The sequence below is a fragment of the Pyrus communis genome, chromosome 11 (genome assembly GCF_041283825.1).
Source record: "Pyrus communis isolate YQ-2024b chromosome 11, ASM4128382v1, whole genome shotgun sequence".
Lineage (NCBI taxonomy): Eukaryota > Viridiplantae > Streptophyta > Magnoliopsida > Rosales > Rosaceae > Pyrus > Pyrus communis.
This window is the reverse complement of record NC_142575.1, coordinates 30636521-30657322: the sequence shown is the minus strand read 5'-3', so window position 1 is coordinate 30657322 and position 20802 is coordinate 30636521. Positions and strand designations below refer to the sequence as shown.

Here is a 20802-nt window from a genome sequence, read left to right as displayed (position 1 = left end):
GGAATCCTAAACCTAAACCCCTCTTTTGAAATTAGGGGGTAAGTCAATTTCCAATCTTCCATAGCCCTTGAAACCCTAATTCGTAGGAACGGGACCCAAATTCTTGCCCAGCATGAAGAGGGCAATTACATGGAGTGACGAGGAAGGAGATTCGGATTCCTCATCTGGGAAGTCATCAGATTCACCACCCTCCAAGAAAACAGCTTCACAAGGTACATATACATATACACACACATATACATATACATATATATATATATATATTTGTTTAAGTACTGGTTGGGGTTTTGTGATCTGTGTATTGAATTTGTTTTAGCTGGCTGCATACTCTGTTATTTCTGCAGTGAAATCTGGGAAGCCAAAGAGCAAAGTTGTGGACTTTGAGGCACTGAAGCAACATGGCTACAAGGGTGGGCCGTCTGTGCTGGGTGTGCCGCCACCGAAAGCGCCGGAGCAGGAGCCGAACTGGACTTGGTCTACCGGCAGGGAGGACGGTAAGGACGGCAAGCCCGGAACCAAGAAAACTGAGGAAGAAGAAGAATCTTATGAACAACGACAGAAGACGAGAGCTACATTGGCCTCGGGAGAGAAGCTTGAAACTGCGCTGACCCGGAGCGATAAGCGAAACCTGTCGTTTTCGCAGAAGGAGAAGAGGAAGAGAGAGCTTGGGCAGGCAAGCAGGGGGAAGAACTACGTTGAAGAAGAGAAGAGGTTGCTGAGGGATAGTGGTGTTTACTCTGGTTTTGATACTTAGAAATAGTTAAAACTTTCACATGTAATTTGTAATTTGTCAATGATCTTCCACAGGATTATGAAATGTCGCTTTCGACGAAGAATTTCTGGGTTTGTTGAAGACAGTCTCTTCCACTCATCTTAATTACATAACTGATCATATTTTTGCGAAATCCGAATGAAAGAGTCTGCAATAAAATTAGTTATAATGTACAGGAGTCAGAGTGTTCAAAAACTAAACTGATCTGGTTAAGCACATACAGTTGCATTCAAACAACTGAAAACTCTTGGTCTTGGATATAATCCATGCATGTAGATCCCTCGTATGTAAGCCAGAAGACGATGCAAAATGCCAAGTGACATGAAAAAACTGTGGACAGCTTCTATCAGGTCTTGCTCGACAGATGAGCCTTCTGATAGTCTTGCTCGACTGATCTCTCTTCGCAAAGCCAAAGTGGTTACTGCTCTGGGGGAGATGTTGACCTATTGGGAAGAGTCCTGTATATTGCTCTGATTGTATTTGGGGTTGTTCTGCAACAACCTCCTACAAGGGAAGCCCCTACCTCACACCATTTGTTTACATACGAGACAAAATCTTCATCTGAAACCCCAGTGTTTTGCTGCAATGCGGAAAAAAGAAAAGAAAATATCAGAAGAGTTGGTGTCTCGACAAGTATGTCATGACCGTAGATTTCCTGCACTAATTCCATCTTCTAGATAACAACAATATTTTGACAGATAATTACATCGAAAACATGATACAACCATAGAAATTTCACTTACCACCCACATCATTCTATCTGCATCATAGCTTTCACCACTATTTGGGTACACAATAATTGGTTTTGTAGCCACCTGAAGGAATTGAACATGAAACTAAGTACAGGAGCTCGAAAAACAGGGTCATGTTGCAATTATTTAGGAAATCATACAAATTCGTAATATATATGGAAAATATGGCATATAAAAAATGAATAGGACGTGTCATTTGCTGCCCCAACAGTTGGTCACAGAAAGTTTTAAAACTTTTTAACGATTTGATAAAAATAAGGACCATAAACTTATTCAAACGCAATACAAATATCCTAAATGATCATACCTGTGTAATTAGTGTTAACAGTCCGTGGATAAATCTAGGGGGGGTGCAGTTGATTCCAACTGCAACGACTTTATTGCATGATTCAGCAACTGAGGCACATTCAAGGAGAGAATCACCACTAACAACATTGATGCCATCTTTAGAGTTGAAAGAAAACCACGCAGGAAGTTGCATGTTTTCTTCTTCCAAAAGCTCAGCATAAGCCTGCATAAACACCAAGCATGATTAATGGTTACTATACATCTCTTGAGCATTAACCCATTTTCTGAATTTTATATCCATCACTTTCGGTCACAAATTTGAGTACTGACCAATCAAAAACATTAGTCACCTAATTAAACAGTTTGATCATTTGTAAGCTAGTCTAGTAGGAAGCCTAGAATTACCTGAGCCTCCAGCTTATTTGGAACCGTTTCAAATGCAAGTAAGTCAGGACCTGATTCTGCTAGGACCTGGACCCTTCTCCGATGAAAATCTTTTAAACCTCCTAGAGTCATAGCCTCACCATAATCTCCACTACCAAGGAAGAGACCAAAAATATGAATATAAATAATCCTTGTGAACATTTCAAGTTCAGACAACGATGCCCTTTCCACGCAAATAACAGCAGGAGGGACTATCTAACTTCATTTTTCAAAGTTTACTCTGGGATCAAAGGAGTACATTTCCCTAAGAGAAAATTCTCTTCATATTACATCAACAATGCAGTTAAAGGCGTGCAACTATTTACATGCGAGTTTTGGGAACCAAACTCAACAGAAATAACAGCTGATGCAATGACTTTTAATAGCAGAATTGACTCACCTGTACTCAGACCCATCAGCCAAATAAGCACCATAGCTCCCCACAGACGCTGCAACTAAGATTGGCCTACGCTTGAGAATTCTACCGTTTGCACTGTCAGCAGAAGAGCATTGCGTACATCTGTCGTAATACACATCACGTGCCTCACGGGCAATTTCAACACTTTTCCGAAGCAAGGCTTCGCTCTCTTCTGTTGAAAATCCTTTGGCCTCGAAACCTTGAATGGTGGCCTGCATAGCAACTAACACTTTCAGCTTCACGAAAAAATATAAATTAAGAGAGCCATTATTAGTAACCGGCATTACCTGATAGGACGCTGTGATTATGATATCTGCACCAGCTTCAAGGTAATCAATGTGTACCTGCTCCATTACGGAACAAAACAACACGGTACATGGTCCTATTAGTTAATCAAGTGTATAAATGAATTACATTGACTTAAATCAATCTCCATTCTTTTGATTTCGTCTTAACAAAAGCTGAATCCTTTACCCCAAAAAGAAAGCACATGTTCAATCCTGCCTGACTTAGTGGTAGCGTAATGTACCAATTAACGTTGTGATCAGCTTATAGAAGTCACATTCCTCACTAAAATACATGATCAAAGCGGAGCAACAAGTTTTCTCATGTTAATCTTGGTCATTGCAAGTTTCCTTCTGATCCAAACAAAATCTGACAACTTTGGTCCAAATTCATAAACAAAAACCAAAATCCCAACAAAAAATCGAATGCTAATTCCAAAAACACAAAGCTCAAAATTGTCAAAAATTAAAAAAAAAAAAAAAAAATTCACAGCAAAATTAGCACTTGAAACTTGGCAAAAACCCATTATTCTGCACATACCTACACTCGTCAGAGCACAAAACAAAGCAATTACATCTACATTTTCTAGAGAGAGAGATGAGGGTACCGTGCGAATGAGGTGAGGGGAAGTGAGAAGGCATTTGGCGCTCCAGAGAGGATCGTTGAGGTCAGCACCGTGGCGTTCGAGCTCGGTGGCAAGTCCACCGTCGACCACCGCGATGCCGCCCGCATGCCTGAGAAAGTCCCTCATTAACGACGGCGTTTTAGCGCCGCTGCTGCTGCCCATCCCGTCGTCAACAGAAGAACCACTCTGTGAATGTGTGGGGTCAATTTTGTATTTGTAGTTGTGAGGAAACCGGAAAAACTAACTAAACCGCCAACACCTGGCTCCCACCTCTGTTTTTGCTCTTTATAGCTTTTTGGTTGCTCAAGAAATAAGAATTTACTTTTTGAAATTAGCATTTCGACCTCAAGTTTCGTATAATAACAAAATGTCCGCGGGTAATGTTCGCTTCGTGGATTAGGTTTTTCAGGAATGAAACTCATGTTTAGTGGTATTTTTTCTCACTTGTAAATGAGAGGATTTGAATTCAGCTTTCGTAGTTGATGTGTTTCGCTCCTAAATATAATTGACTCATTATGTGGCTTGGCTCAACTTTCTTTTTATCCCAACCCCAATATCTAGGTATATTTATAAACTAGTCCAAAAACTGTGGATTAAAATGTTTTCCTCAACTGTGGGAAAAGAATTTTGATGGAGAGGTAAGTGGTGTATTCAACTGAAATTTAAAAAAAAAAAATCAAAAGAGTTTAAAAGATCAAGAATATTCAACTAGAATTTAAAATGAGATCAATAAAGTTTTAAGGTATTTAATTAAGATTTAAAGGAGTTTATAAAAGTCCACAGAATTTGAGTGCATTGAATCAGGATTTTAAAAGAGTGTAAAATTTCCTATATTCAATCATGTTTTGATATAAAAAAAATGAAGAATTTTGATGGATTCCTTAGTGTATTTTAGGCTTTAACAAATCATGTCTCTCTTCTAAGGAGGAAATGGGAAAAGTCTAATATAAGAGGAGGGGAAATTGGGCTAGACTGCACAATAGATCCGCCACACACTAGGTAACGAACTCTAAGAAAATCAAAACTTGCAAAAATGATACATCTTCAATGTCTACTTTAGTCAAACCTAAGACCTTTCAATTGCAAGTGAAGAGTCACTAGACTGTAATAATAGTTAGTAAGTTGATACTAGTATTCAATTTGAAGAATGTCCCTACCAAATGTGAAGGGGGTACCTTATTGTGTGCATTATTTATTGTTGGTAGTTTTCATGCCAATTGCATGTGTGCTTCATGTGGATATGGTTTGGGGGTGATTAAAAGTCCACAAGTAGCAAAAGGATATCCAGCAAATTTCCATATCCAAGATCCCTAAAGGCCCACACGTATCAAGTGGAAGTGTCCTTTGAGATTTCTAGTGGAACATTAGGTAAATATGCACTGCACCACAAAAAAGTGGAAACCAATTTGATTTTGGGTTTCTAGTAGGATTCTTTCTTTTCTGAATTTTAAAGAAAGAAATGCCCATCGATTACTCGTTTTTTCTTTGCAGGACGTCTATTCTTTCTTAATTTAACTGATTTTACAATGTTAATGTCAATTTTTGTACGATAACACAGTGTTAGCGGCCAATGTTATCAACATCTGGTCTATATCATATCGACAATCTGTTATTTAATGAAGGATGAATGTCCTGTTTAGAGTATAACTGTCCCATCAAGAAATTACCAAACCATGACAGTATAAGTAACAGAATAAAACTACCAGACATTGCTGTAAAAGCTTGATTTCCAAACTAATTTACAATAAGAATGAAGAAGGAACCACAAACAACAATATGGCTTTCCAAAAACGCTGTTTGTGCATTATTCAGAGACGTGAAGTGATTATTCAAAGACTGACTGGTGCCTGCAGTCTAGCGCTGAACTGGTAAACTGGTTTTAATATGCACTGCACAATCTGTAAAGCTACATTACACGAAACAAAGAAGGTCATGGACCGCGAGGTGTGCCGAAACAGAAACAGCCGGTTGACTGGTCTTCAGGTATCATGCCGCCTCCCTTGCTCGTATCTATTGCATACAGCAGTTTCACAACCTCTTCCATTTCAGGGCGTTTATCCGGGCTTGCATCCCAGCATTTTCGCATGACGCTAGCCAATGTGCTCGGACAACATCTTGGGATTTCTGGTCGTAAATTCTGCCATCCAAGCATAAAGTATTAGGACTAACATTTGGTGAACAACATAACATAAAAGCCAAAGACGAACAAGTTTTGCTACATTCGGTTAAAATCTCATAAAGCAGTTAAAGCATTATGTGCAACGACAAACCAACCTGTCGCACTACTGCAGATGAGACATCAGCAAAACTTAAATTAGGATAAGGCATGTCGCAACAATAGATTTCCCATAAGCAAATACCAAAACTATAGACATCACATTTCCTGTTGTACGGCTTGCCATCAAGGACCTACAAAAACCTTGATGTTAGAATTCTAATCCAATTTGCAGGGAGGGGAGTCTATAAATAAAAGAATGTCACTCACGTCAAATTCATTTACAACTAGATTTAGCAATGATTAATGAAAAGATGTAGGTACCTCTGGGGCCATGTACCCGAGGGTACCAGTCTCCCCAGTCATGTCCCTTGGGTTCTGAGCTTCTACTCGAGCAACACCAAAATCAGCAATTTTCAATGTTCTATGAGTATCAAGCAACATATTTTCCGTTTTGACGTCACGGTGTACAATTTTCTTCGCGTGAAGATAACTCAAACTGAGAGAACGAAACACCGAGAACCAAATCCATTAGTTTAAAACCTAAACAAAAAAAACAGAATTAAATCAAGCACCAAAAAAAAAAAGAACCCAACTCACCCTTTGGAGAGATCCAAAGCAAGTTGAATCACAACCTTGAAGGCAAGTTTCTTTCTTCTATTCCTGATCAAGAAGTTCTTCAGCGTCCCACCGGGAACATACTCAACAACAACGCAACAAGCTCTTGAAGGAGGAGAATTATGGCTATCGTTTGATGTGTTTTTAACGGGGATTTTAAGGTTGGAAGTTCCCATTGAAGCTCCGACAAACTGTCACAAATATAATGGTTATAGTTTATTGTTAGGACAGCAAACGGTATCAAAGTTTTCATCTGAAGCTATTGTGACTTTATGCATACTGAGATGAAGAACCAATATATATCAACTTTACCTTTGGGATATTTGGGTGGTCAAGCTTATGCCAAACAGCAACCTCTTGCTGAAACGACGCCCGAAGAGCAGCAGTTTCAGCTGCCGTGGCAATACAATCCTCCCCCCAATCCAATATCTTCACTATAATATCAAGAATACATCAAGCCATGAGAACAATATTGACAAGAAAAATACAGGATAACCTACGGTTAGGGGTTCATTATTCAATCAAATAACACCGCTTATTTGTAAATTTGTATATATACCTAGGCAAACAGTCACATGTCTTCTTTTTCTCCAATGAAGTAAACCACCAAAGTCTAATAACGATGAAAGTGATTGACTCCAGCACACTAAAACCATTCTTAATAGATTCATTAACCATCTAATACACAATCGCTAGCACCTCCTGTCAATACTTATGGCCGTTTTGGTATCGCTATAGCACTTTTAGTATAAGTGCTTATGAGCAGAATAGTTTTCTACAGGATGTCAAATTTCTCAACAAAATGGCTTACCGTCTACTAACTCAACAAAATGTCAAATTTCTCAATTCCATTTCACTTCTGGTGAAAGTCATTGACCACTAAACTATGTTTTAAAGTCTCAAACATGGAAAACTTGGGTATGCAAACACATCCTGCACTTCATCAGAATTGCAACAAAGAAAAAGAATCGAAATTGGATTGAAACGAAATCAAAGTACCTGCAACATCTTGGCCATCATAGGCACCGCGGTACACGGTGCCGTAGGTTCCATGAGCAATAACATGTCTTATATCCAACTTACCCAAATCAATCTCCCACTCTTCCATCTTTGCATTCACCTCCCTCTCCCTCTCCCAACCCCTACTCAAGTGCTTCTCCAACTGGATATCCCAGCTCTTGAAATCGATCTTGTCGGCACGAAAAAACACCTCTTTATCAACCCCTCCTCCCACATCCTTCCCCTTTGAACCCAAACTTCTCGACCTCTGAATGCCCCCAACTTCCATTTTTCACCAACTTCCCAAACTTTTACTCGAAAAATCGAACTTCAAAATCCCAAAACAAAGAAACTCAATAACGAACACGCGATTTCGACACAACCCATGAATCAAAACCAACCAAAAACTTGTTTGTGCTGATCAAGTTCAAAACTTTAACACAAACAGACGCCAAATCTCAAAACTTCACAACATAAAAACTTACTTAAACCCCCCGAAAACTCGATTGAAACTTTGACAAAGGAACTGGAACAATATAAACGAGCCCAGAAATCTTGGAGATGAAAAATCACATCAAATCGAGAAAAAAAAATCGGATGGGAAAAAGAAGAGAAAAATAGAGTTTTGGGTACCAAAGGAGAGCAAGAAAGACAATAGAAAGAGAGTGGATAGAATCGGAAAGAGAGAAAGAGAGAAAGAGAGAAAGATCAAACAAAGACAATAATATTTGGAAAATTTACGCGCCGATTAGAGCAGTAAATTTATGGGTCAGGTAAAAAATCCCAGCTTGATTACGGAGTTTATTTACCATCTTGTTAAACCGCCTTACCGGTATTTTATGATTTCGTCCTCCTTTGAGATAAATTTTTTAGTGTATCGACAACACAGTTTAATAAAACAAGTATAATAATTCAATTAGTGTAATGTTTCGTGTTCTCGTCATGTAAAATTTCTCTCATTTAGAGATTGTCCGTCCAAATATATGACTCCTCGATAAAATCAACTAAAATATGGTTTGTTTGATCCTAAATCATATGATTAGAGCCGCCTAATCTTAACTTCATCGAATAAAAAAAATTTCTAATTTATTTTACAAATTCTAATTTTTTTAGTTTTTCTAACTGATTGGGATTGCATCATTTAATTTTGATAGGTGAGGAAAACGAAAACAAAGAATATTTTTGTTTCATGTCAACTGTGCAGTGCAAAAATGGAAATAAAAGAAAAAAATAATAATAAAACAAGTTGAATTTTCGAAGTCACCGACGCCACAAATATTCTAATGTCTAGTTCGTTCGTTGGTACCTAAAGTTCGGTAGGTATATTCGCCGGACAACGTACTTCTTTCAAACACATTCATCAATTTTTAATTTTGATTTTGTAACAATGTTGAGAGAGCTATATAATGAGACCGTCGTAATTAGATATCAAACATGTCAAACTATTAAAATTAAATGTGATAACTGTCACTTACAGGTTGAACAAATTCATCGGTACTATGACTTATAAAGTAAAAGGTCATGAACAGAGCTCCTTATACATAAACTTGTATTAATGACTCCAGCCGCATTGAGGACAAACCCATTCCATAAAAATCTCTCCACTTATAAATGAAAAATAATAATGCTATGTTGGATGGTATTGCTAGTGACTTGATCTGGGTTATTTTAGGGTTGGTTTATGGTTGCTTAATTGTTTTTTAAAAGCAGTTTCCTAAAAAAAAAAGTTAGCTAAACTTGTGCTTGGTAAAAGGAAAAAAGTGTTTTTTTTTTTTTTTTCAAATAATGAGTCTAAAACAACATAAAACAAAATCAACTCTAACCATGTTTCTCAAAAAAACGCTTTTTCATTAGGTGCTTTTTTTTTTTTTTTTTTTTTTGGCTAAAATCACTTTTAGCCTTATAGCTTACTAAGCATTTACCTGTTTATTTTTTTTTTTTCACAGCTGAAATAAAATTAAGCGTTGACAAACTATCGTAATGCCTTTTTCCCCTATTCCCCTAATTTTTGAAGAAATTGAATGACATCCCCCTTTGTCCCCTACAACACCCATCAAGTTGACCAACAAAAAGAATAAAGTTAGGCACTAGAAGAAGAATAAATAAATGCCTAGGCACTTTCCATGTCATTTTCCGAAATGGTTCTTGACATTTGTAAGGATTTAGAAGGTAGCTAAATTTTAGACGTGTGAAGAGACGGTTAGCCAAATTTTTTGCCAAGAGATTCGAGCATTTGTCGAGAGGTCTCTAGGGTTTTTCTTAGCAGAATGATCCTTTGGTTTAATTCGCTTAACTCACTTGGGACCCAAAAAGGGCATATCTCTCTAACTTGAAGAATTGTACGATGCTAGAGATTACTTCCTTATGAAGAAAAAACAAAGGGAGTTTTAACGAAAAACCTACAGTACTGTTCACTTTAACGAAAAACCATATTTTTACACTAAAAAATCAATCCTGGTACCATTCACTTTACCCTTTATTTTGTCTTTATCGTTAAAACTCAAAGTTTTCAAGCCCCTTTCATTAGTTTTCCTAAAAACAAATGAATTAGATGCCAAAATTAAGCTGTCATTAACTCAATTAGCCAAGGGATCATAAAAACAATTGGTGTCCTTTCTCGATCGACCCCTGGGTAAGGTTGAAAAAGTTCATCGATTGTGACTTAAGGCAGTTAGTTAGAACAATGTACCCAACCCCATGGCACCCGAGTTCAAATTGTCAACCCGTAAATTAGAGTATTTACTAATAATTTTCCTTTTCAGCCTAAAGTGACGGTAGACAACAATTAGCTACAATTTGTTGACCAAAAGCACAAGCTAGCTGTAATTTGAGACATTCTGATGCAGGAATGGATTGCATTTTTGGAAATTCGGCTGATGAATCTTATGCAATATAAAAATTTCAAGGGCATAGAGTGATCTAGAGCTATAGAGATATTAACTGGAAAATGAAACAAAATAAAACCGAGCGCAGTGACGTTCTAGAATTCATACAGCCGACCAACTTAGTGGGATAAGGCTTTGTACAAACAGCTCGCTAAGTTGGGTAAGGCTTTGTTGTTGTTGTTGTTGTTGACCTGAAGTTTCTTTTGTAAGATTTTATTATATGAATGACTATATACAAACAAGGCTATGAATTAGTTTCTTACAACTGAGATCGTGTCAAAGTTTCGATAACTCACTCTACTCGAGCACAACTTTGGAGTGCGGTCACGGCTCTTGCCGAAACTATTCAGAAACGATAGACTTGATGATGTATTGTTACTCCTGCACAGATGCATATTATTCATTCAAAATTTAGAGCCCAAACATGGAAGTGTGCAAGTTATGATGACCACGTTAAATCGTAGGCCAAAAACTCATGCTTAGAGAACAGTTAAATGAAGTTCAACTCTTAGAAGTCTGTAAACAAGGACCGGAGATATATTTTGTCCAGAAGTGCCTTGCACTTCAAAGCATTAAGCCGTCCTCAACAAGAAGGGGATAAAAGAAACGGTTGTCATGTACTGTTTCAGGACAAATGCCACACAACACATGCAACCGCGTTCTAATGATTCTGTGCTACCAGCTTTTACGCTTGTGCATGTAATTCTGTTTCAGTAAAGCTTCAATAACTCATACAGATGGTAGTAGAAAGCAAACGGCTAACCTTGATAATGAAGAGAATACTACCATCAGAAACCTGCTGGCTAGCTGCTAGATGAAGCCCGTAGACATAGCCTGCTGATGGTGCCTTTACAACATGCTTCAAAATGTAAAAAACGGAAAGAAAAAAAGATAAGAATTGATTTTGAATATTGCACATGGAAATAAAGTGTGGATGCACTATGCAACAGTAGCAGCAGTACAAACCTCCATCTTCATTGCCTCTAAAACTAGTATGGGCTGTCCTCCTTCCACCTTTGTCCCATCCTTGACCAGAAGCTTGACCACCAACCCAGCCATGGGCGCAACAACACTGCCCTGAGGGTATGATGATTTCTCAAATCTGGGCTTATGTTCGAGATCATCATCATCATACAATTCAAGACCAATTTTCTGCTTGAAATGATGATGATGTGACCCATGCCATATATGAATGAGCTTGGTTTGATCCTGCAAGCGCAAATTGGAATCAACGAATTAATGATGGTTGAACTCCAAAAGAACAGAAATAAAAAGAAGTGTAATTCTCTGTGAGGGTGCATGCAGAGAACGGTATTACCTTGGAGTAAACAGCTAAGCAAACATCCGTGATTACACCATCAGCTTCAACTCGGAAATCGTGGTTGCCTATGCAAGTTGCTTTGACCTCCACACATTGGGAACTGTCTTCTTCTGCCTGCACAGACGTATAGAAACTTGCTGAGGGAATGACTTTATGGAACACAGACAAGAAACAACTTGCACATAAGATACTATAAGGGAAGTTGCAAATATGGCCAATTAGTGTAAGACTACCTCAATCAGATAGCTCCCATCTTCTTTATAAGTGGTTGAAATCTTCAGTAACTTTGAGCCACTGCTATCGTATTCATTTTCCCACTCAAGCTCCATAGTATGTCTAGCACAATGATGGACTCTGAAGGGGGGAGAAGAATACCATATGGAGTTTATGCCTTTGCTACCTGAACAGATAAGGAGAAATAAATGTTATAGCGGTTTAAGAACTGAATATGTTTGAAGATTAAAGACTTCCAATTTACCAGGAAGATTTTCTCTAAATTCAGAATTTTCCTTTTCAATGAGACACGCAGCTGCGAGTGTAGCACCAAATCTAGCAGCACCAGCCACTTTGTCCACCAGCAGTGAATTACTAGGGTCGACAAAGAGGTCATCTTTAAAGCGTTCAATAAAATGGGTTTCCACATCACCATTTTCAAATGCATGATGGTTAGCAAGTTTTAGCAGAAAATTGATGTTGGTTGGTAAACCTGCAACCTGTATATGAAAATTAGCATTAAAACACAAGGATCCATATTATACTGAAACTACAGGATCAATATGAATTTGCAATATGCCTTCCACATGTCACGTGTTGTCTACGGAGCCATTTAATGTTTTAAACTTTGCTGATTCATGGGCATCAGATATCTAATTCATCTAAAAAAGATAGCATGACATTGAATGATTGCAAAATGTACTTTAATGTGCAGAGGATGCAACTTGAGAATTGGTTGTACCTGAAACTTTGACAAACAATCCTTCAATTTCACCAATGCTGCAGTGCGATTTTCTCCCCATACTACAAGCTTAGCAATCATAGGATCATAATGCATGCTAACAGTGTCTCCACGTTCAACTCCAGTCTCAACTCTAACTGCTCAAGGACAGACTCAACGTAAGAAACAAATACAAATAACCAAGGGACAGGAGATGATAATAATCAAGGACTTGTTTAGCTGTGATATCCCTGGATAGCAACTGGTGCTCAAACAATCTATGCCAACTTGAGTGTTTGGGGATGGATTTTTTAATTTAATTTCGATGAATCATATAAGTTTTGTACTGAGACATACCTGTTGGTGAGACTGGAACGTGATGATAGTGATGAAGGACTCCAGTTGCTGGAAGGAATCCTTTCGGTACATTTTCAGCATATATTCGGGCTTCGAAAGCATGACCTTCATCATAATGAATAATTATATCAAAAACCTAGAGGCTCAATAAATTTTTGCTTTCAACATATAGAATGAGCAAACTTGCATTAGTTCTGTTGATGCCTAAAGTTATTTAGCTTATATACCACCAAACAACACAAACACACAAGAACACAAAATATATGTCGCTCGCACAAATTGGGCTACATCCATGTTGGTGTAGTTTTTGTTTCCACTATGATAACGTAGGTTACATTGTACATGGAGGCTTGAGAGCCTTTGGGAGAGAAAAAGAGTTAGGGTTAAAATGAGAGTAATGGGAGGTCATCCCTAGAATGAGGATGAGCTTCTTGATGTAAGCTAAATAGTAAGGCCCAGATAGGGTCAATGAATTCTAAGATTTTTCGTATCCAAGTTATTACGAAATATTCATTTTATGTCATAAATGAGCTTCTTGATTGCCTGATAAAATTCATCAAACAAATTTTGGCATCTAGGGAATATTTTGTAATTTGAAATTAATAGCACAGCACTTTAGGGTACCCTTGTCATAGAACAGGCAATGTCTGACTAAGTCAAATCAATATAGAACCACCAAGCACTCAGCTTAAAGCTAGTCAAGAGTCATTTTGGAATAGCATTGTATATGTAATCACACATAAGCTTGGCTAAGACCTCTTTCATGACTTTTTCTTCTTCACATTTGTTCAAGAAAAAAAAAGGTCACCTGATAAGGGGATCTGTGACTGACTAATAGGAAGATGTTCTCCGTTTGCAACACGAATTTGCCACTCTACAAGATCTTGGCCGACAATCATCTCAGTCACAGGATGCTCAACCTGCAGAAACATCAAATAACCTATAAGATTCTGGTAATTTCATTGACTGAAATAGAATAGAACAGGATGGTTAAAGGCTTAAAGCACCTGAAGTCGAGTGTTCATCTCCATGAAATAAAATTGGCCTGAGACTGTATCAACTATAAACTCCACAGTGCCAGCATTGTGATAACCAACTGCCTTTATTTATCAACAGAGACTTCAAAGTTTAGGGATATAGAGAGATTGTACGCTTTTATTTGTAGCCTGAGAATTGAGAGAAACGTGTCTACATAATCTGGAGAAACTATTACTTCCCCCAAACCATCAGCCGAAATTTTGTAAATTAGAAGGATATAGAGAGACTGTAATTACAGTTAGCTAACTTCTAGCTTTTGATGGGGGCTAAACACTCCATGCACAAAAGTAGTGACCCATGTTTAGATAGAACTCAGGTTGGCTAAGTATCATAAAACAAGAATGGTGATCAGTAAAGGCCATCATTCTTAATCTAATCAGGGGCCATTTGTGTATCAGGTATAAAACAGATGACTATTAAAAGTACCTCACCTTGGCAGCAGATACAGCAGCTTGACCCAAGTGAGATCGAAAGTCATTAGAAACATTTGGCTGCACGAAGGAATTTCCATTACAACTCTACTTTTACAATGACAAATCTACACTGACAAGACAGGAAATGAACATTACAGCTGGGGCTTCTTCAATTATTTTCTGGTGTCTTCTCTGGACGCTGCAATCTCTTTCATATAAATGTAGAACATTCCCATGTTTGTCCCCAAAGATCTACAATATCAAACAATCACCAAAAATCAAATCATACGGTTTTATGTGAAATTGATATGACAATGAGCTGAACTTTACTGGATACAGTATCAACTACAATATACTTCTAAGTTGTGCTGGGCGTTACCTGAACTTCTATGTGCCTTGGCCGTGTAATATACTTCTCCAACAATATTGTGCTAATGCCAAAAGAAGCAGCAGCCTCACGTTGTGCTCCCAAAAAAGCTTCAACAAATTCATCAGGACTCTGCACAATCCTCATACCCTAGAAATATCTAAAGTATAAGAACAGTATGTGAAGAAACAGCTGAACTATAAGAACATCTTGTGAAGAGAAACAAAAAAATATCTCGACTTTTGACTACGGGAAGCAAAGAAGGGATACCTTTCCTCCACCTCCATGAGTTGGCTTTATTAAGATTGGATATCCAATCTTGTCAGCTTCTAACTTCATTAGATCAATATCTTGATCGTTACCATGATATCCAGGCACAAGCGGCACCCCTGCCGCGCCCATTATTCTCTTTGAAGCACTGATAACCATATTCAACATTAATAGGAATGAAATGATCGCTCAGCAAACAAGAAAATAAACCATTTAGAACGGAAACAAACCCATGACACAACCAATTCATGCAGCATCAGTAAGGAGGCAGTGATACATACCTTTTATCACCCATGTCGCGAATGGCAGATGCTGGAGGCCCGATAAATGTAAGACCTTTATCATCACAAAGTTGAGCAAAGTCAGCACTCTCCGACAGAAAGCCATAGCCAGGATGGATAGCCTAGTAAACACAAAAACAAAGCTATCTAATCCAATAAGCACAAATTTTAGAAAAATAAAACCAATTTCCAATCCTCCAAGCAGTAATACAAAATTTCCAAAACAAAAGAACCATGTGCTAATCCAAGAACAAAATTATCCAATCCAATAAGCACAGATATTAGAAAAGTCAAACCATTTTCCAATCCTCCAAACAGTCACAACAATTTCCGAAACAACATATCCATGTACTAATCCAAGAACAAAAATCCATTTCAATTATCAAGCAAACATATCCAATCCAATAAGCACAACTTTAAAGCTTTAAACAATCAAATTATTTGTTAATTCTCCAAAAATATTGAAACTTTGGCAATGCAATGAGCTAATGAAGATATTTGAGCTACTGAGCTATATTCTCGGCGATTCTGACCTGAGCGCCAGTACGAACGGCGGCGTCAAGAATCGAGGAGGCGTTGAGGTAGCTGAGCCGTGCCGGTGGAGGTCCAATATGCACGGCCTCGTCGGCCGATTTGACGTGAAGCGAATGCCTATCGGCGTCGCTGTAAACGGCGACTGTTTGAATCCCGAGTCGCTTGGCGGTCCGCATGATCCTGCAGGCTATTTCGCCTCTGTTCGCTATCAGAATCTTCTCTACTCTCCGAGTCTCAGAGGCCGAGAAATCTCTTACTGTTACTAACCGGAAATGGAAGGCTTTGCCGGAGAGCTTCCGGCGGAGGACGGTGGCGAACGACGGCATCGTTTTGGTTTGAGCTCTGCGAGTGTGACGCAGTGGAGACAGTATACAGGGTTCGTGTTTTTGTCGTGTTGCGCACTTGCGTATACAATTTTTTTTTTTTTTTTTTAATTTTTTAGGATAATTCAGAGCATGGGTTTGGGATGGGATTGTGATAAACATGGAAACTGACACTGATGAGGTGCTTGCCTGGCAAAACTATCCAATCCGATACCAACTCCAATTTGGGCTCAATATATTTGGGCTTCGCCGGGCTACTTGCGTATTATTTTTGGGCTTCATTGGGCTTATACAAACACTAAGTTTTGTTCTTTCGACAAATGACTGGATGTGCACTTTCAAATATGTATTAACAGTAAAAAAAAAAAAAAAGGACAGCAACAATATTTTTTAACTGAAAAGCCAATTCTGATGTGTCATGATGTGGAATGACAGCCATCACATTTGCAGCCAAAATTAACAGCAATTTCAAATTATGTTTAATTGATTATTAATGTTTTACCATTATTATTGTTTTGTGTTCTAAAAATATTTATTATTACATTTAATTGATTATTAAAGGCTTTTAATTTGACATATCAGATGGAAAGCAAATCTAAAAGATGTTCAAGTGCCATATAAGCTGTCAAATTTAAATTTTATATTTAAAATGTGACATCTCATGTGGATCATTTATGATGAAGAAGATGGTTTGTTTTACTTTCATTAGGCCTTCCACCATCCGAAAAAGTATGTGTGGTACCAATAATATAGGAATCAAACTCTTACGGTGGGTTGAAAAATCTAAAGTACTAACACACAAGAAATTAGGTATGTTATACCTAAACAACCAAACATAAAACCACCATGAGAATCATTTATCTAATACCTGAGTAACCAAATATCATTCTCATATCTTTATCAACCATCAGTTATTTTCTGACTTATCGTAACCTAAGTAAGTAAACGTACCTTAAAGCTTTAGGGGAAAATCCCCATCTTAGCTACTTAAGACATTGTACACAAATCAATTATTTGATATACGCATGGGACAATATTTACAAGAATATTAGTTAGTGGGTCAATTAACTTTTTCTATGTTAGAACAAAATAACAAAGGTTTGATTGATCAAGAAATGACAAAATGCAAGGACCGGCTATTATCCCAAGAGGCAACAACCCTAGCTATTATTTCCAATGGAGAATCATCGTTTGCGTGTCATCTATCGAAGCTTGTGATTAAGATGGAGAGCATATGCATCATCACCAGCCTCACACTTGTCCACACTTTTACCTAACACCATCATGGCATTCGCAACCATATGGTAAAATGCAATTTAGAATCTATGACATGTTTGCTTTGCTGGCTAAACCAATCCAAATGTATAGATCTAGAATTTACCCCCGTTAATATATTCTATATATGTACTTTCAGAAAGGGCCAGTTAGTTGCTCACTTGTTAGCTTTTTAGCAAAAATGTTCCGTTGAGGTTGTTATAACTCATTATTTTGATCTTTGATATTAAAAATCAATAGAAGTAGTCTCTGAGTTTGTCCACAATAAATCATTTTAATCATTTCGCGAAAAAATCTATCAATATCCTTGTTAAGTGGAGGGGTTAGTTTGATAAACATACCATTAAAAAGGTAGTCACGTGGTTGTTCACGTGATTGACAGATATTTAACAAAATGATTAAAATAATTTACGATGAACAAACTTAGAGGTCATTTATGTCGATTTTCATTGTTAAAGATCAAAGTAAAAAATTACGTTAATTTCAAAAATCATTTTGACTATAAAACCCTCACTTATTTCAGCCCTTCATTGGTTTGTCTTAATATAGTACGATACATTTCACTACCTGTTAAGTGAAAACTTTTTATTTTAACTTTTATAAATAACGAATCCGATATTAAGTTAGGATAAATAACTTATCGTGTAGCTTAAATTTATTGCATGTGTGTGAATATGAATATATAGTTCGTAAAAGTGGAGGACTTCCTATGTGATAGGGATTGGTGAGGGTAGTTCGTTTTGGTGGCTGACAAAGTTGGCACCTAGGTTTGGACGCTGCATTTGTCTTGTGGTCAGTCCTAGAAGCTCCCACTAACATAGTGCGCTGTGTATCTTGCTTGCTTGTTCTCACACTTCACATGCGCACGCTATTCAACCAATTCTTAATTAAACGGGGTAATATACATTAACGGTTGAGAATCGTCTACTGATATTTAGACAATTAGTCAAAGGCTCTTTTACTTTATTATAACTACTTTTTTGTTTTTGCAATTTTTAAAACGTCTACAAATTACATGCATCAACGATTGATAGTCACTCACTAAAACATAAACGAATAATTGTAACATTCTTCTTCTTTTTAAGAACTATACTTATGCATCAACAGCTAAAACTCACATCATTTCACTCCTTAACTCATAAGTGCTCTCCAAAAGCACTATTGAGCTTCTTCATCACTATGATTACTTCATTCTTGTTGTAGTAATTATATGTTATCCTAGAGATATATAGAGGGTGTGTACAAGCATAACTGAAACTTTGATTTTGTAGGGTTTAGCCTCCACGCAAGTTTTGTGAAACCATGTGGCTTGGTGACTTTTTTTCAAGTCACCATTTGCTTTTGCTTAAAAAACAAGCAGATCAAAATTTCTGGAAATAGCAAAGTCTCATTGCCTTAGCCAAAATTCTATATCTCGAGCTAATGTTCAACTTGCAAGGAGAGACTAATGCTCTCAGTCACACTCCAATTTTCCAACCATGCATGGTGACCCTAACGTAGAAGACACCCTCTCTCTCTCTCTCTCTCTCTCTCTCTCTCTCTCTCTCTCTCTCTTTTCAATTTAAACCTTCATTCTTAACTAGAGATTTTTCTGTGTGTTGAGGCGCCTGTTACATTAATTGTTATAATACAAACAACGTTTAAAATATCAATGCAAGTAAAAAATGATATGCAAATTTATGAAAATATCGATGTTGATATCAGTTACATTCGACGGAAAATTATGGAAATTTGCACTAGGGTAGGTATATCAAACTCATTCAGATTTAGTCGAAATTAGAGAAAATTTTCTAAAGTTTGAAAGAAGTAATGGATTCCGACAAAAATTGTATAGTGAATCAGTTAATATCATCGATATTCATTACTATGGTGGGTATATCAAACTCATTCAGATTTAGTCGAAATTGAGAAAAATTTCTAAAGTTCGAAAGAAGTAATGGATTCCGGCAAAAATTAAATAGTGAATCAGTTAAGATCATCGATATATATTGATTTTTCTATATCTCGCCGATATAAATGAAGTTTCCATTTCACCCTCTTTTCATATCCTTCATTTTTCAACCGAAATATCGACAACTTCATAGATGTTTTAAACATTGAATGGTTGGAAACTTGAAGAAATTTTATTTCAACTAATTATATTATAACACTTGTGTACCGACCTCCTTCTCAGCACATAAAAAAAATTCATTATGGACCATCCTTTCTAATTAGTACTTGATTGTTATCTAACGGTCAAAGCCTCCAGAGCTTGGTTTTTGTGTGGCTTTTTTCAGTTTTTTGGGAGGCTGCTAATTCTGGACACCTTTATTGAATAATTCATAATAATCAAGTAATCAAATCTAGATATTATTCTTTTCTTTTTTTATATATAAATAATTCATCCTTTAAAATCCCTTTCGGCACAAGAGTCTAAACAATATCACTTCCCACTCATATAGACTTTTGAGAACCCTAGCAACCAACAAGATGATCAAACCTAATTTTGATCCCTTTTCTAATCTCTTCGTTTCTGCCAATTTAGCATAATTTGTGTAGATTTATACACTTAAGGCAACAAACAACATAGTCATGGTAATTATCTCTATCTTAATTAAGACATATTATCGAAATTTATGATAACGGACATCTCGTGATCAAACTAAAAGGAAGAGCTCTCGTTTCTTTTTTTCTTTTTAAAGAACATGGGTTTGTCTTCAATAGTCCAACTTCAACTTCTTATGACTATCTTTATCGTTTATTTTTCAAACTACTCAGTATTTTCAGATTATAAAATAAAAAATGGAAAACTTTTACAAAAGGAAAAAGGTTCGAGAACTGTAGATTAACTCGGGTGATGGAGTCATATGGGTGGACAACTACTCTTTCAGGTTCCTCAACTCGATGGGTGGACAGCTACTTTTTCAGGTTCCTCAACTAGTGTTATGATTACACCACGCTTGCTCTCTAACACTATAACGGTTTGGTATTTTTTTTTTTAAAATAAATTAATTACTAACCTTGTTTCAACTTTATATTTGAACCATTTCATTCACAGTTACATGCAAAATAGTGGTTAACTTGTAATTATTGTGAGGACGTGAAGGTAAAAGAGTTCAATATCGATAAAAGAAAAACTTTGTAAGAGCTTATAAAAGCTTGAGTTACTCTCCACATCGTCAATTAATTTTATAGTAGAACACAAGCTTATCCCAAACAAAAAAAAAAAAAAAAAAAAAACCATTCTATAGCCCCAACACTTTGTATTGCAGGCAACTTCTCTGTACTTAGCCTTCTTGGCTAAGCACACTCTCACCTGGGAGTATTTTTGTTCATCACCATAATTGTGGCGTATGCTTACCATACACATAATCATTTGCTCCTTCTAAGTAACTCTAATTAACTTTCACATTAAATGTTGTTTTTCCAA

At 37.0% G+C, this 20802-nt stretch overlaps 4 protein-coding genes across 4 annotated transcripts; 1 reads left to right on the top strand and 3 right to left on the bottom strand.

Annotated features, from left to right (window-relative positions):
* Window positions 1-6: 6 nt before the first annotated feature.
* On the top strand, window positions 7-853 carry LOC137743375 (uncharacterized). The gene is made up of 2 exons (XM_068483258.2): window positions 7-212; window positions 345-853. The coding sequence occupies exons 1-2, from the start codon at window positions 113-115 to the stop codon at window positions 752-754; spliced, it is 510 nt and encodes a 169-aa protein (XP_068339359.2). The 5' UTR covers window positions 7-112; the 3' UTR covers window positions 755-853.
* LOC137743373 (homocysteine S-methyltransferase 2) lies at window positions 824-3820 on the bottom strand. Its single transcript, XM_068483257.2, has 7 exons — window positions 3546-3820; window positions 2941-2997; window positions 2636-2865; window positions 2218-2347; window positions 1832-2035; window positions 1516-1587; window positions 824-1352 (listed from the first exon to the last, which is right to left on the bottom strand). Exons 1-7 carry the CDS (start codon window positions 3723-3725, stop codon window positions 1191-1193), a joined length of 1035 nt encoding a protein of 344 aa, XP_068339358.2. The 5' UTR covers window positions 3726-3820; the 3' UTR covers window positions 824-1190.
* Window positions 3821-5272: 1452 nt separating this feature from the next.
* LOC137741953 (serine/threonine-protein kinase 54) lies at window positions 5273-8417 on the bottom strand. Its single transcript, XM_068481660.2, has 6 exons — window positions 7396-8417; window positions 6709-6830; window positions 6379-6587; window positions 6103-6277; window positions 5838-5972; window positions 5273-5700 (listed from the first exon to the last, which is right to left on the bottom strand). The coding sequence occupies exons 1-6, from the start codon at window positions 7682-7684 to the stop codon at window positions 5494-5496; spliced, it is 1137 nt and encodes a 378-aa protein (XP_068337761.1). The 5' UTR covers window positions 7685-8417; the 3' UTR covers window positions 5273-5493.
* A 1900-nt stretch (window positions 8418-10317) lies between these two features.
* MCCA (methylcrotonyl-CoA carboxylase alpha chain) lies at window positions 10318-16265 on the bottom strand. Its single transcript, XM_068483426.2, has 16 exons — window positions 15795-16265; window positions 15262-15383; window positions 14981-15128; window positions 14723-14860; window positions 14500-14595; window positions 14362-14421; window positions 13900-13992; window positions 13701-13812; window positions 12893-12997; window positions 12557-12693; window positions 12080-12314; window positions 11835-12001; window positions 11599-11715; window positions 11247-11489; window positions 11044-11139; window positions 10318-10661 (listed from the first exon to the last, which is right to left on the bottom strand). Exons 1-16 carry the CDS (start codon window positions 16119-16121, stop codon window positions 10656-10658), a joined length of 2202 nt encoding a protein of 733 aa, XP_068339527.2. The 5' UTR covers window positions 16122-16265; the 3' UTR covers window positions 10318-10655.
* Between the last annotated feature and the right edge of the window lie 4537 nt (window positions 16266-20802).

Coding starts and splice junctions, on each gene's coding strand:
- LOC137743375 (XM_068483258.2), top strand. CDS start 113: ATGAAGAGGGCAATTACATGGAGTGACGAGGAAGGAGATTCGGATTCC. Junction 213..344: donor CAAGAAAACAGCTTCACAAG/GTACATATACAT, acceptor TTATTTCTGCAG/TGAAATCTGGGAAGCCAAAG.
- LOC137741953 (XM_068481660.2), bottom strand. CDS start 7,684: ATGGAAGTTGGGGGCATTCAGAGGTCGAGAAGTTTGGGTTCAAAGGGG. Junction 6,588..6,708: donor ACCACCCAAATATCCCAAAG/GTAAAGTTGATA, acceptor TATTTGTGACAG/TTTGTCGGAGCTTCAATGGG. Junction 5,701..5,837: donor CATCTGCAGTAGTGCGACAG/GTTGGTTTGTCG, acceptor CTTGGATGGCAG/AATTTACGACCAGAAATCCC.
- LOC137743373 (XM_068483257.2), bottom strand. CDS start 3,725: ATGGGCAGCAGCAGCGGCGCTAAAACGCCGTCGTTAATGAGGGACTTT. Junction 2,348..2,635: donor GCTGATGGGTCTGAGTACAG/GTGAGTCAATTC, acceptor CTTCCTTGGTAG/TGGAGATTATGGTGAGGCTA. Junction 1,588..1,831: donor TGTTAACACTAATTACACAG/GTATGATCATTT, acceptor CAATTCCTTCAG/GTGGCTACAAAACCAATTAT.
- MCCA (XM_068483426.2), bottom strand. CDS start 16,121: ATGCCGTCGTTCGCCACCGTCCTCCGCCGGAAGCTCTCCGGCAAAGCC. Junction 14,422..14,499: donor TAATTGAAGAAGCCCCAGCT/GTAATGTTCATT, acceptor TCCTTCGTGCAG/CCAAATGTTTCTAATGACTT. Junction 12,002..12,079: donor ATTTAGAGAAAATCTTCCTG/GTAAATTGGAAG, acceptor TTATCTGTTCAG/GTAGCAAAGGCATAAACTCC.